At 38.9% G+C, this 12,790-nt stretch overlaps 1 protein-coding gene across 8 annotated transcripts in view; it reads left to right on the forward strand.

The window, feature by feature from the left end:
• B3GALNT2 (beta-1,3-N-acetylgalactosaminyltransferase 2) overlaps positions 1-12,790 on the forward strand; it is a 34,436-nt gene that overhangs the window by 4,768 nt on the left and 16,878 nt on the right. For 5 of the 8 annotated variants that reach the window (XM_071806286.1, XM_065833317.2, XM_065833320.2 and 2 more), the window contains exons 2-5: positions 4,620-4,767; positions 6,080-6,180; positions 7,249-7,442; positions 8,652-8,747. In XM_071806286.1, coding sequence (XP_071662387.1) covers positions 4,620-4,767; positions 6,080-6,180; positions 7,249-7,442; positions 8,652-8,747 — 539 coding nt within the window. The remainder of the gene's footprint in view (positions 1-4,619; positions 4,768-6,079; positions 6,181-7,248; positions 7,443-8,651; positions 8,748-12,790) is intronic. The other 3 variants (XM_065833319.2, XM_065833322.2, XM_065833324.2) reach the window with 3 other exon arrangements.

A 12,790-nucleotide genomic window follows, 5' to 3' on the forward strand; every position in this document is an offset into this window, starting at 1 on the left:
TAAAAACCTGGAATGTGTGGGGTTTTTCTGAGGGGAGGGGGCGTTGTTCTTATTCATTTTTATCTTCTGAAGCGGATTAGTTGAGAATATTCTTAATAACTTCTGCCTGGCATACTTAGTTCCATTCAATGATTAAAAAAAAAAAAAGAAGGAAAAAGAAAGTAGCTGCATGGGTAGCGGAAGGTACAAAGCCCAGCATTCTGTGGAGCTCACTTGTTTGAACAGTCTCCTGTGGCAGTTCTCTGGTGCCTCACAGTGCAGGTAAGCCTACACTGCTGTGTTTCTCAATGCAGTCACTAACAAGGAGGCTTTTCTTTTGTCCACTCCAGTTCATGAAATGCGGGAACTTAATAACTTTGGGGACTGCGCACTGTGTCAAGCTTGACTGAAAATGACTGCCAAATTTAGTATTTGGTAGAAGACTCATGAATCAAGATATGTGCAGCAGGATCATATTTACTGTGTTCATTGACAAAATCAAACTAAATGATCTCTCAATCTTTTCATCTCCTTATAATGACAGTAAATATAATTAACAGCTTAGCTTGACATTTTACTTGAGAATCAGTCTCACGGGAAGAAGAGATGCATGTTAATCTTTTTAGTTTGGGATTTTGAAAAACTTCAAGAGCTATTGACTGCTGCTGGGGTGGTTAAAATCTGAGCAGGGCCAGCAGCCTGCCTGTCAGCAGTGATCTCTTTCTGTGACCACCTGACAGGGGACACACCTCTGCATCTTTAGCCTTGTCTTCCAAGGGCACAGCTCTGTGCTCTCTGTAGGCACTTGTTTACCTCTTCCTGCATCTCTCCCTAACTTTGATATGTTGGTAGTTCTCAGTCAAGCTTGACAGACAGTTGAAGGTCCCAAAGACCAGTGTTTTCACCAAATTTCATGAAAGTCGGTGACTAAGACAGCTCATACTGAAGTGACAAATTGTACTGGTAGAAATACACATATGGTCAGACATCAGATAATTATGTGGGAGCCTATCCTTGCAAATACCCAGCCCAGGAAAGCTTCAGTAAGAGCTTGTTATTAACCACGTGACACAAGACTCTGACAGGCTGGACTTAGTAGTTGTAGAGCTCACAGGAGTACTCCTTACAGTTACTGTACAGAACTAAGTGGATCTCAGCAGTTGAGAGAGGGCTGCTTCCTTCTGTGTTTTTGTAGCTTTCGCTGTGGGTTAACAGCCTCAAGCAAAACAGCAAAATCAAAGCAGTTTTGTTTCTGATGCTAAAAGAGTGTCAAGCAGGCATTGCGCATTTGGTTACCTACATTCCACTGAGAAGTCTTGGGCTGTGTGATGCAGCTTTACAGCTTTAAGAAAGTAAGAATTCAAAAGCAATGCAACTAGTGATGGTGTGACTGGATTGGCAAGGATTTCTGTCCTTCTGCACCTCTTCTGTTAGCAACACTTGAAGAGTTTGTTGTGGAATGTGGTATGTAGCTTTTTTTCTCCCCCCCCGCTCCACAAAGTACAAACTTTAGAGGGTTTTTTGTCTTTGTAATTGGAAAATGTAAAAGCTTAATTACCTTGCACAACCAGTGTGCAAGGTAAGAGCAATATAACATGCATTTTTAAGCCAGTTACTAAGACGTAAAATTTTGGCGTAAGAATGCACAAAAATATAACATATAGGTTTGGTCCCCAGTGGCAAGTATTGATTGCTTGTATAAATACTTTGTTATTATTGACTGTGAGGTCAGCAATGTTTTCTCTTAATTTATGCTGCATTAGAGTGTATATATATATGCACATATCTGAATTCTCCTTATAAATTAGTAATAGTCCTTTTTTTTTTTTTCTTGTGCCTCTGACTCTGTGTCCCCTTTAGTGCTAGTTCAGAGAGAGACATATGAATCTATGTTTTTTTCCATAGGAAGCAGAAATGTTTGCTAACAAGCAGAGTTCATTCATTAGGTTTTTGTGAAAGGAAGCTTTATTTTTTCCATTTTTAGTGGTTTTAAAAGTAAAATGACATAAACCTTTGGACAGAGAAGACAATCTTCTGAATATAGGCTGCTGTAATGCTACTTTACTGCGCCTGAATATGACCTAAAATGAGAAAGAGCTGTCTGTTCTAAAAACAGTAGGATATTAATTCTGAAGCATCTGTTGCATTAACGTTGTTCCCACGTGAATGGTTCATAAGGAAAAGCTTCACTCATTTTTAAATACAAACTAATTAAAAGTTTGTATATGTCATCTGAGTAGCTTATTTTTAGTTTTTTATTTTTGATTTAAGCCAGCTTATTGTATTCTGAGTCAACTTGCCCCATAGACTTCTGCTTTTAGTTTTATTTTTCTCTAATTTTGGTTTAATGAAATGGTTCTGCTTCTAATTAAAGATGATATCTTAAAAAACAAATCTGTGTAAACAATATCTCATGTGCAGTCCACAAACATGATAGTCTTCCTATGAGATTTATATCGGAAGGCTTGTGGTTAAGGCTGCAGAAGCTGTTTAAAGAATAATGAAAGGATAGAAGAAGAGCCAGGAAAGAAAAGGGAGGTGTGAGAAAGAACTATCAGACAATAGAGGAGGTTGCTATAATGTTGTAGTCTTACAAATGTGTGGCTTTCTTGTGTACCTCTACTGTTGTGGGGACCTGGTGGATCTTGGCTATGTTATGGCCTCTGAAGACACACAGACCCTCTGGATAGTCAGTATTTACCAGCATAAAGAAAAATTAGAATTATATTCAGATTGACAGAAGTGTTTGATTTAGAAGTTTCTTCAGATGTTATATAGGGCAGTAGGTTTGCATTTAGCTCTGTCAGCAAGCAGATCATGTTTCTGAACCTTGCCACTAATTCAATGGTTGTTATTAGTTGACTTTAGTGAAAAACTGAAGAATGAAACGAGCGGCTTACTGCTTGGGTTTTTAAGCTGTTCTGGGCATAAGTTGATGTAAACTTTCTTAATAGGTTAATGTTCAGCTTAAGTTATTGATAAGCTTGTAACCGTTGTCAGTACAGACTCATTAAAATAATTGCGGAACTTACACTTTTTCTTGAAAATCAGTGTTTGCATGCTTAGAGCTAGAATATTGAAGTGGGAAATAGGCTGGGAAAGGTTTGTCTGTGGAAACATCTCTCCACTTTCCCTGCTCTTGTACTGTTGTGAGACTCAATTGCAGACCACTGTTTTATTTGGCTTTGGGACTAGGGAGTCAGGTGCAAGCCATTATCAATAGCCCCTAAAGAGAAAAAAGAAAGTTCTGCAATCTCTTGATGTTGATTCAGTGCAGAGCAAGGCCAAGGCCTCTCCACTGCACTCTGAGGATGGAATATAAGTCTAGATGGATGGATGTGTAGTGTGATTTGACACAGCAGTTCCTGTGGCTGGTGCTGTGAGGTCCTAGGCTAGTGAGCAGATGTAACAAGACCTGTCTATCTTCTCAGTTTCCAAGTGGAGAAAGGGGATGCTAGTACAGAAGGAAGAACGTGGATTATAATTCAGCTCTTTCTATACAGACTTGGAGATATTTTTTGCGTCTTTAAAATTAGATTTTAAAAAACCTTGTTTATGCTGTATGCAGTAGTTTAGAGGGCCCCCACATTTTTCTTTATCTGCAACCTAATTAAAAAAATAGTCAAATGAGAGGAAAGCAATCCTTTGCTAAAGCTAAATATAAATTTCTCAACTCTAGAATGTCTAATAAATTAAATTATGCAAATTCACTTTAGCTACTTGCCTGACTCTTTGCAGGCTCCAAGTCACAGCTTCCCAGGTCTCTTTCTGGTCATAAACTTGCTTGAAATCAAGTCCAGCTTTCATGATCTCTAAATTAAAACAGCATCAGCTAAATCATAAGATTACGAGTATTGGCGGTGACATCCATCTATGAAAAAAGCCAGAACATTCCCCTGATTAGGGATGTAATGCCCCATGTGAAGGCAGAGTGATGTTCAACTTCAAAAGATTAGAAATGATAGGCCTTGACATGCTAGATTGAAATGGTGAGGCAGAGTGTGGTCCAGCAGTTTTAAAAAGAAAGGGAAAAATGGGCTTATTTCTGAATGTGGCAGGCCTTGTTTCAGTATTTTTTCCTGGGTAGAATAATGGTGAATTCCAGCAGTGAGGGCCTGCTACCAGTGATGACAAGCCCCCAGGCTTTAGGGATAAATCATGCTGGAGGAGGTATCAGTGAGCAAGCAGAAAGCCCAGGCTGTCTCAAGAGCTTTGCAGAGAGACCAGTAGGACTTTGTGTCTTGCCCACAAGGTTTCTGATGGCTGGTAGGGAAGAGAAGCCCAGCAAGAGTATGTTTCCAGGAGGCAGTTTGCTCATAAGACAGGCAGATATTTAAGGAATGGAAGATGCTGTCAGTCAAAACCAAGGCTTACGTTTTCACCTGCTTTGTGAGTTACAGTTTTAGTTTTTGTTTACTTGCACAGACTTGCTCAGTTCATTGCAGTAAAGTTTTCCTAGATTGCTAGTGAAGGTTTTGACATGTTGAAAATATTTCCCATGCAATGGTCATTCTACTTCTGTTTTTAGTGTTTCAGGCTCCCAGTGCTCTTGCTTTTGAGATGCATTTTAATTATTGGTTGCCATTCAGGCTTGTGGTAATACATGCATATAATAAGTCTTTGTCACTTTATATTTCTAGGTCCGCTGGCCTTCTTTCCTCAGTGGAAGCTGAAACATTATGATGTTATTGTAGGTGTTTTGTCAGCAAGACACAATCATGAACTGCGCAGTGTTATAAGGGACACATGGTTCAAGCACCTGAAAGAACATCCTGCACTGAGCCAACGGTAATCTCTAGTGTTTTGTAATTTAGGCAGATGGGAACTCGGGGGGGGGCTGGCGAGGAGAGACTATAATGCTTAAATGTCATGATTTCATTTTTTTGACGTATTTTATTTTATTGCATGATTTGTGAGCATCTTGTATTCTGTTTTTTTTTAAATCTGTTTAGTAATGTATAAGAATACTGCTTGTTCTAGACTAGAACTGTTTTTTACACAAGGAATAAAATGTCATTGTTTGACTAGGACTGCTGTTTGTTTTTGCAATTAATTGCCACTGTTCATTAGTGATGTATAAGATTTTCCCTTTTTTCTGTTGCAATGTATGAATTGTACAGTATGCAATTTGAAATGCTTAGTAATCCAGGAAATTGAAAGCAGGCAGGATCACATTTGGTGAGAAACCCCTAAAAGACTCTTATAGTAGCTTCAGCTGTAAAGTTCAGGTTTATTTCCCACTGCACCAGGCACCTGAAGCTGCTGCAATGTGAGTGACCTGCAGAACCCTTCCTGATGGCTTGCATAGATGTGACAGTCTGCAGACAACTCTGTTCTTGCTGAGAAAGTTTTGCTGCAGTTTATTCCTGGAAACACTGTTGTCTTGATAGGTCTCACATCTTAATACCTGCCTTGCGCTCAAAGCCACTTACCATTCATTAATTTGGTGTCAGCGTGCAGCAGCACAGTGACTTCAATCAGCTGAAAATGTGGCCTTTCATAGCTTATATGAAGTTCTAGGAGGATATTTAGCTGCTAGGTGAAAGACTGTTGCGCTAAGGTGCGTGCTTTTGCTCTTCATACTGCTTGTTGTCTCCTGACTGTGGCACAACCATGATGTGGGCTGGAAAGAGCAACCTCTTGTTTTGTGAAGCTGAGACATTTCATTGTAATGAATAGCCTGGAGTTCTTGTTCCTCCTTTGATGCTATTTGTCTTTTTTCTTATTATTTTGTTTCATTGCCTTTTGAATGCAGAATGTTTCCAATAATCTTGAACTAATAACAAGGCCAGGCATGGAAAAGCAGGGCTTCAGGATCCTTCAGTGTTGCCCTAGATCTTTTTCTGTTTAGTGTGCTGGCTGTCTTGAGTCCCATTCCTAGTTGCCAGTCTTCCTGTGCCTCATTATGAAATGTGGGTTTAGAATTGAACCCTTATGAGGGAATTAATATGGTAGCTCTTCCTATACACCCTAATTGCTGATTTTTGAGGTGTTCAAAACCTTAATCTTGTGAAAGTTAGGCCATTTTGGTGAAGTAAGTTTATTGAAGGTGGAGGGAGGAGAGAAGAGAACTGGTGTTAATAAAACCAAATTATTTTAGTGTCCTTGTGAAGTTTATAATAGGTGCGTATGGTTGTGCTGTGCCAGTGGAGGACAGAGAAGACCCCTACTCCTGCAAACTTCTGAACATCAGTAACCCAGGTATAGAACTTAACTTTTAAAAATTCTGTGATCTAAACTGGAACTAATCATCTTTCATCGTGAGAGTAGTTTGGGGTGCTTAGCTGAGACAGCCACTTCTGAAAATAAATGCTACCTACAACTTGCTGTCTTAACAGTTCCACAACCTTCCTTTAAGTACCATGTGCAGGCAAGGAAATGGGGTAAGGAGGGGAGGCCATTGACTTCTAATGGAGTTGCATTTTCCTTGCATTGGCAGACTGTCTCTCCCATATAACATAAGTTTTTACCCAGTCTCCGTGTAAAATGAGGTTGGAGAGAGCTGGAATGACCTGGTCCAGTGTTGTATGTGAAGACAGTAGCAAGTGCCAGAGTCTCAAGTGTCAGGTGGACTTTTCTGGTGATGCAGTGAATTCTAAGCAAGTCTGGCTGATAGGCTTTTCAGATTCTGCCCAAGAGAGGGAACAATTAAGAAATGTACCATGGAGGTGAAAATGAAATGCTGCCATACAAAAATTCCTAACTGAAATTGTAAATTCTTCTTGTCACTGTTTTTTCTGTTTAATTTTTATTCTTTAATTGCAAGTAAGCCCTGATTCACCATAAAATGAAACTTACGTTACTTTATCTTTGGGTGGCAACATCCAGTCTCCCACAAATAAATGGTACCTCAGGGCTTAGGGAAGAGATAATGCCAAAAAACAGGCATCTGAATGAAGTGGAGGTGTATGCCATTTTGATACATGAATAATTATTTTAATATGCTACTATATACATATTCATGGAATAGTATTTTTGTCATCACTCTGTTGATTTATTATGTTCCTAATATTTTCTCTGCGCCTATGTAGGCACTGATTTGCAGTTGCTGGTAGCTGGCAGATTGCTACATCACTCTATATGAGTTTCTCCTTGCTGCAGTCTGCAGCCAGTTGTATTTTCCTCTCCAGCGTTTGATTATTCTTGTGCACTTGCGAGCCATGCTAATTAATCAGAATGCTTTGCATGTATCTAGTGTGCTTTGTGTGTATCCAGTTCAAGAACTATGAAGTCTTCTCACATTACCTCCGTCCTTTCTTTGTCGTACAGTTTTGAATCAGGAAATTGAAGCATTCAGTCTCCCCGAGGATGTACCTTCTGTGCTATCTGAAGACAGAATTGTCAGTGTGAACTTTCGTGTACTTTACCCCATTGTCATTACCAGTCTTGGAGTATTTTATGAGGCTGATGGGGTGGGATTCCAGAGGAACATCACTGTAAAACTGTACCAGGCAGAACATGAGGTAGGGTATTGTAGTCATCTTTTGAAAGTGGACTAAAGCATGTTGTCTCTAGAGTGTGGATTAAGTTCTTACAGAAAGCGATGTGCTGTGCTGATGATTTAGATGTGCTTAACTGACAAGCATATGAATTAGTTTTTCTTCTGTTTCATTGTAAATTCTTATTCCACAGATATACATATACACATGGAAAAGATTAAATTCACAGTGCTATGAGTTAATTTAAATGCCTTTTCTAAAGAGCACTTTTATCTGATTCCAAGACACAATTTTGGTTGCATTTGAGGTTCTGAAGTATTGATAGGTATTAAGAAATAAAAAATTAATTGTTGAATATTTTTAAAACTTGTGCAGAAAGATGCATTTGGTGCCTTGAAGTGTAGAGATGAAGGGCGGTTGTATTTTTTCCAAGTTTCTCTTCTGGCAAGACATTCTGAGATTTCTAGAAACTGGTATTGTTTACAGGTAACAATCAAATTTCAGTGATAATTCCTCCCCCCTCCCAAGCTGTTATGGGTTTCATTGAATGGCTTAGTACTGACCTGGAGGGAAAAATCATTGAGCATGGTGGTTGCATTTGGTATATTGCATTTATCTCTACCAATAACTTGATAGGTCAATTTCATGACTTCTGGCTATGCTACAGTAGAAAGAGTTTAAAATTTGAGGTAACCATTAAAGTTAAGTACAGAAAATATACCGACGTATGACCTTTATAATGAAATTCCAAAGAGTTTGGTTTATAATAGCAAAAATAAAAAAAACCCAACAACTTTAATTAGATTTATGTTTGCTAAATGGTAGAATTCTAAACATTGAGAGCCTAATAACTTGATCTGCATTAGCCTTTTGCTTCCTGTGAAGGAGAAAAGTTAGTATCATAGGAGTGGTTTCTGAAGATTAGGAATGTGGCAATGCAGCATCTTTGTTGTTTGTTGTTACTTATGAGCTGTCTGGTGGCCCATGTAATATAGTAGCATTTAAGTTTTGGGGGTCAGCATCCTCTGTTGCTTCTGCCACATCAATCCAACACTTGAGTTCTGTGGAGTCTGTGAGACTGTTGTGAGAATAAAACTTTCACTAAGTTTTATACAATCAATAAGCCTTTTTCCATTCTAACTAACTAAGATGATGAAGATTTGCATTATCTCACAGCACTTTAAATTTGTGTTTTGGTTATTTTTAATTTTTTTTTTTTCCTGTTATTCACAGGAAGCTCTCTTCAGTGCTCGCTTTAGTCCACCAAGCTGTGGAGTGCAAGTGAACAGATTGTGGTACAAGCCAGTTGAGCAGTTCATTTTGCCAGAGGTATGTCCAGTATTGGAACTGCCTGCAGTTCTTTTAAGTCAAGTGGAGAAACCAGCTGATAAAACTGACCTTTGCAAGAGGCAGAAAAGGGCAAGTGAAAACCTCTAGTTGAGGGGGACATGCTGAAATCCAGAACTTCTTTTTCACCATCTCATTATCACCAGTAGTTATAAAGCAAAAGCGCCAAAATACAAATTGATTAAAAAATTACATGGACAAATAGTAGAAATTTCAGAAACCTTTTCAGTTTCTGACTGAAAATTGTACCTGCTTTGATTCTGTGGGAGGCTTTACCAGAGAATGGGATACTTATTCCTCCCTCCAGCTTTTTCAGAAATTAGTTCACAACATGGGGAGGCGAGGATGTCACAGGTTTCTAGGGAAAAGAGGTTTCTGCTTCTGATATCTTGGACATAACAGTGAGATATTGTGTGTTACATTTGCAATGACAGTTGAATAGTTGTAATAAAGAAGCACTTACTTGAGACCTACTGAAATCTTGGTTATTTCTTTTGTGGCAGCAGCAGTGAAGAATTGTTTGTTCGTTGATCTGTAGTAGGGTCTATCTGTAATATACTATTAATAGATGGAGTATGTGCTGTGCAGAACGCTGACATTTGGATTTTAAAAACCTGTCACTGTCCTATGGCTGAAGTGGCGTTTTTGTGTGTGTGTCTGGTGGTGGGTTTTTGTGTGTGTATGTAATCCTCTTTGGGATTGGGGCTGCAGTCCAAGCGTAGGGTTTTAGCATAGGGATATACTTGTGGCTGCTTAGGAAGGAAGGTGCTTAAACACAGAAGGAACATAATATAGGTAGGGAAAAACCTGTTATTATTATAGTAAAGGTTTAGTGAATGCATGTTGACTCAGAGTGAGAATTCTAGTTCAGCAGACCCTCCCAGGTACAAGGAATTGTTCCCAGTGGACCAGTGATCTCTCACTAGGTATGTCAGCTGCCATTTTAGGCTGTTTACTTTCATTTAAATATTCTCCTGTATGATTGGATCCTTGCTGCTCTTTCTGTAAGTTGTCTTTGCGTCTGGGTTGTTTTGTTATGCAATAAATTCTGTGATGAAAGAATGGAGCAAGAGAATCCTGAAGGTGGAGGTGAGAACATTTGAGGCTGGTTTAATCCCTGGTTTATTCCCCTGGCTCTCTAAGAATGAATGCATTTGGAAACCTGCTCCTTTTAAGGGCAATCTGCAGCTGATAGATTGGTTTATCATCTTAAACAGTTTTTTACTGAATACTGTGCAAGTTTGTTATGCTGGCAGGAGAACTTTCAGGTGAGCAGACCTCTTGCAGTATTTTGTACATATGTTTTGACAATGTAATTTGATATCAAAATGATTTGGAGTTTTTTCTTTTTAAAAAAGAGTATTGGTTACCCAGTAATTTGGTAGTAAAACATGTAAGCTTCTTCCATGTCAGATTTTGTTCTGAGATACTAAAATTCTAGGCAGTTGTAATTTTGCTACAGATGATTGCATTTTTCCTGAAAGGCAGATGGGAAGTATTTCATTTGAAAAAGGGATGTTAGTATTCATATATTTCTTTGTGTGGGCTTCCTTAATCTGATGCATGTCGTGCTGAATGCTTACAAGATAACATGATGTTTCTAGTGTAGATTAATAGGGCTTATGCACAGCATGTAGTCTCCTGTGACACTTAGGATGCTGAACCATATGTGATGATTCAGAGGAGACAGAACACCCACGTGTTCCTGTCTGTTTGAGAGCCGTAAATTTAGTGAACTGCCTAATTGTCACGAGATGGTTTCTGAGACAATATCTATTCTCTGCCTTTCCACCTTCAAGAAGTAATGGATTGTACAGGCTGCTAAAGAGCTTCATTTGTCTTCCAGCTGAAGTGCTGCTCTTTCTGCTTGTCTTGGGGAAAGGGAGGGAAATGCAGCATTAGAATAAGCATCTGGCAGGCCAGATTGTCAAAGACAGAATCGATCATTCAGCTTTGGAATGACTGAAAGCACAGAAGAGCAGAACCACTACCAGAAAACTAAAACTTACACAGGGGCTTTTACAGCCAAATCTTAGCGATGCACGTATTTTGACAAAAAGCCATGGGCCCCTTGCATGAAAATGGGATTCCGTGCTATGCATACTCTATATGACTAATGGGGAGTAGTTGGAGAAACAAAAAGCACAGCACTGTTTAACATTAGGAAGGGAGCTTGGCAGGGCTGCATTATGTCAGTACACCTGTTCGGTATTCACTGTAAATGCCACTGCGATCTGGCAGCAACAGGGCTGGAATTTAAATGGGGAAAAACAGATGATGTAGTCTCAGGTGTGCTACTAACAAGTTGCTTTAAGCATTTTCGGGCCGCAGCTTTCATTAAGTGGCTTAGAGTAAGAATAGCTAAAGGGTAACGTAATGAGAAAATTTGCTTACAAGTCTCTCAACCTGCAAAATAATGATAGTTTGCAGCTTTAGAACACCTTGCATTGAGGTGTTAAGACTCTTGGTACATGTGTGAAGTCAGTATCACTGATAGTCAGTGGTGAGAATGTTTCTGGCTGATGAGGAGTGAAAGGACTCTCAGGTTCACTACACAATTTACCAAAGGCTGTGTCTGTAAACAAGGCACAGAAGTGGAATTAGAGCCCAGTCCCTACAGCAAAAAACATTGGAATGGGAGATGACAGCCACTACAAATAGAGAAGTGGAGCATGTGGGTTTTACTGTGCACAACGTTCTGGGCTTCTGCCGCTAAAAAAAAAATCTTAGTAGTGGTCCATTTGTTTTGATAACTGACAGGTAATTAAATAAACAAGGGGAAGGTATTAAGCGTGCAAGTCAGGCTTGAATAAAGACTGACTAGCTCCACTATTAGATTATAAAGCTGGCATTGTAAATAATAGATGGGAGGCTTCTGAAACACGCAGCTGTCATTGAATACCAAGACTGCTGAAGATGTTAAGACCTGCCTCTATAGGAAAGCAAAGAATTGAGCTGAACTCTAAGCTAGACTTAATGGTTTGTCACTAACTGGAGAGTTTCTGAAGGTTTCTGGAGTACGAGGAAACTGAAATGGGGAAGTAAACAGATTTTCTACAGCAACAGAGATGCATCTGCAAATAGTTGAAACAAGTTGTTTCTCTGTTCCAAGGTCCACATTACCAGTGTTTCTCCCATGAAACTGGGAGAAACAAAATGGAATGTGCTCATCTAGCAGTCAGGAGTATAATAACCCTACAACTACACTGTTGTACCTTGTTGTAAGGGTAAAATTGCTTTAAAAAATGTAAAAATATAACACTACCAGTACTCTTACCTGTACAACATACCACTTGTCCCTTTGCATGTTCTTAGGGGTCTTCAGGAAAGTCTTATATAAAATGAGTAATAGCTGGACTGTTGGGTTAGTTGCAAGTAGAGATGAAATGCTTTTAAATGCAAGAATTTACACACACACAGACACACGCATATATATATATATATATATATATATATATGTGTGTATATATATATATACAAACCATGGAGTGACACAACTTCAATTGACAGTTTAAACCAGAAAGCTTTAAAGATAATCACTTGTCCTTCTCCTTCTTTTTCCCTGCCAGCCAAGGTGTGAGGTCAAAGTTCTGTGACTCTCCTACAGTAGCTTGTGGCAGCTTTGCCAGCATAAAGGTGGCTGTATTTTCCTTTGAGTTTTGCTGATGCCAGGCTCGAGTCTCTGATCTTTGGTTTTGACAGATAACTAAAAAGCAGCACTTATTTCCAAATCTGTTTAAACATTTTCTCTTTGTAATGCAGGATTTTATAGCTGATTTTTTAGAAGTTCACTTTAGGTCACCTTTAAATGCCATCTTAATGATGTTAGAAAACCAAAGCCTTTACACTAGACTTCTGTTAAAAGTTTAATGTTCCTAATATAGAGATTCATGATTACTCTTAAAAGCATGACTATGTGTTACTGAGTTTCACCAATGTATTTCTTTTATGTGTAACTTAATTTTTTTGAAGTGTAAGTAAAGCATTTATGTTGTGTATTCAAGCTATATGTTGCGTGAAGTTGA

The sequence above is a fragment of the Patagioenas fasciata genome, chromosome 3 (genome assembly GCF_037038585.1).
Source record: "Patagioenas fasciata isolate bPatFas1 chromosome 3, bPatFas1.hap1, whole genome shotgun sequence".
Lineage (NCBI taxonomy): Eukaryota > Metazoa > Chordata > Aves > Columbiformes > Columbidae > Patagioenas > Patagioenas fasciata.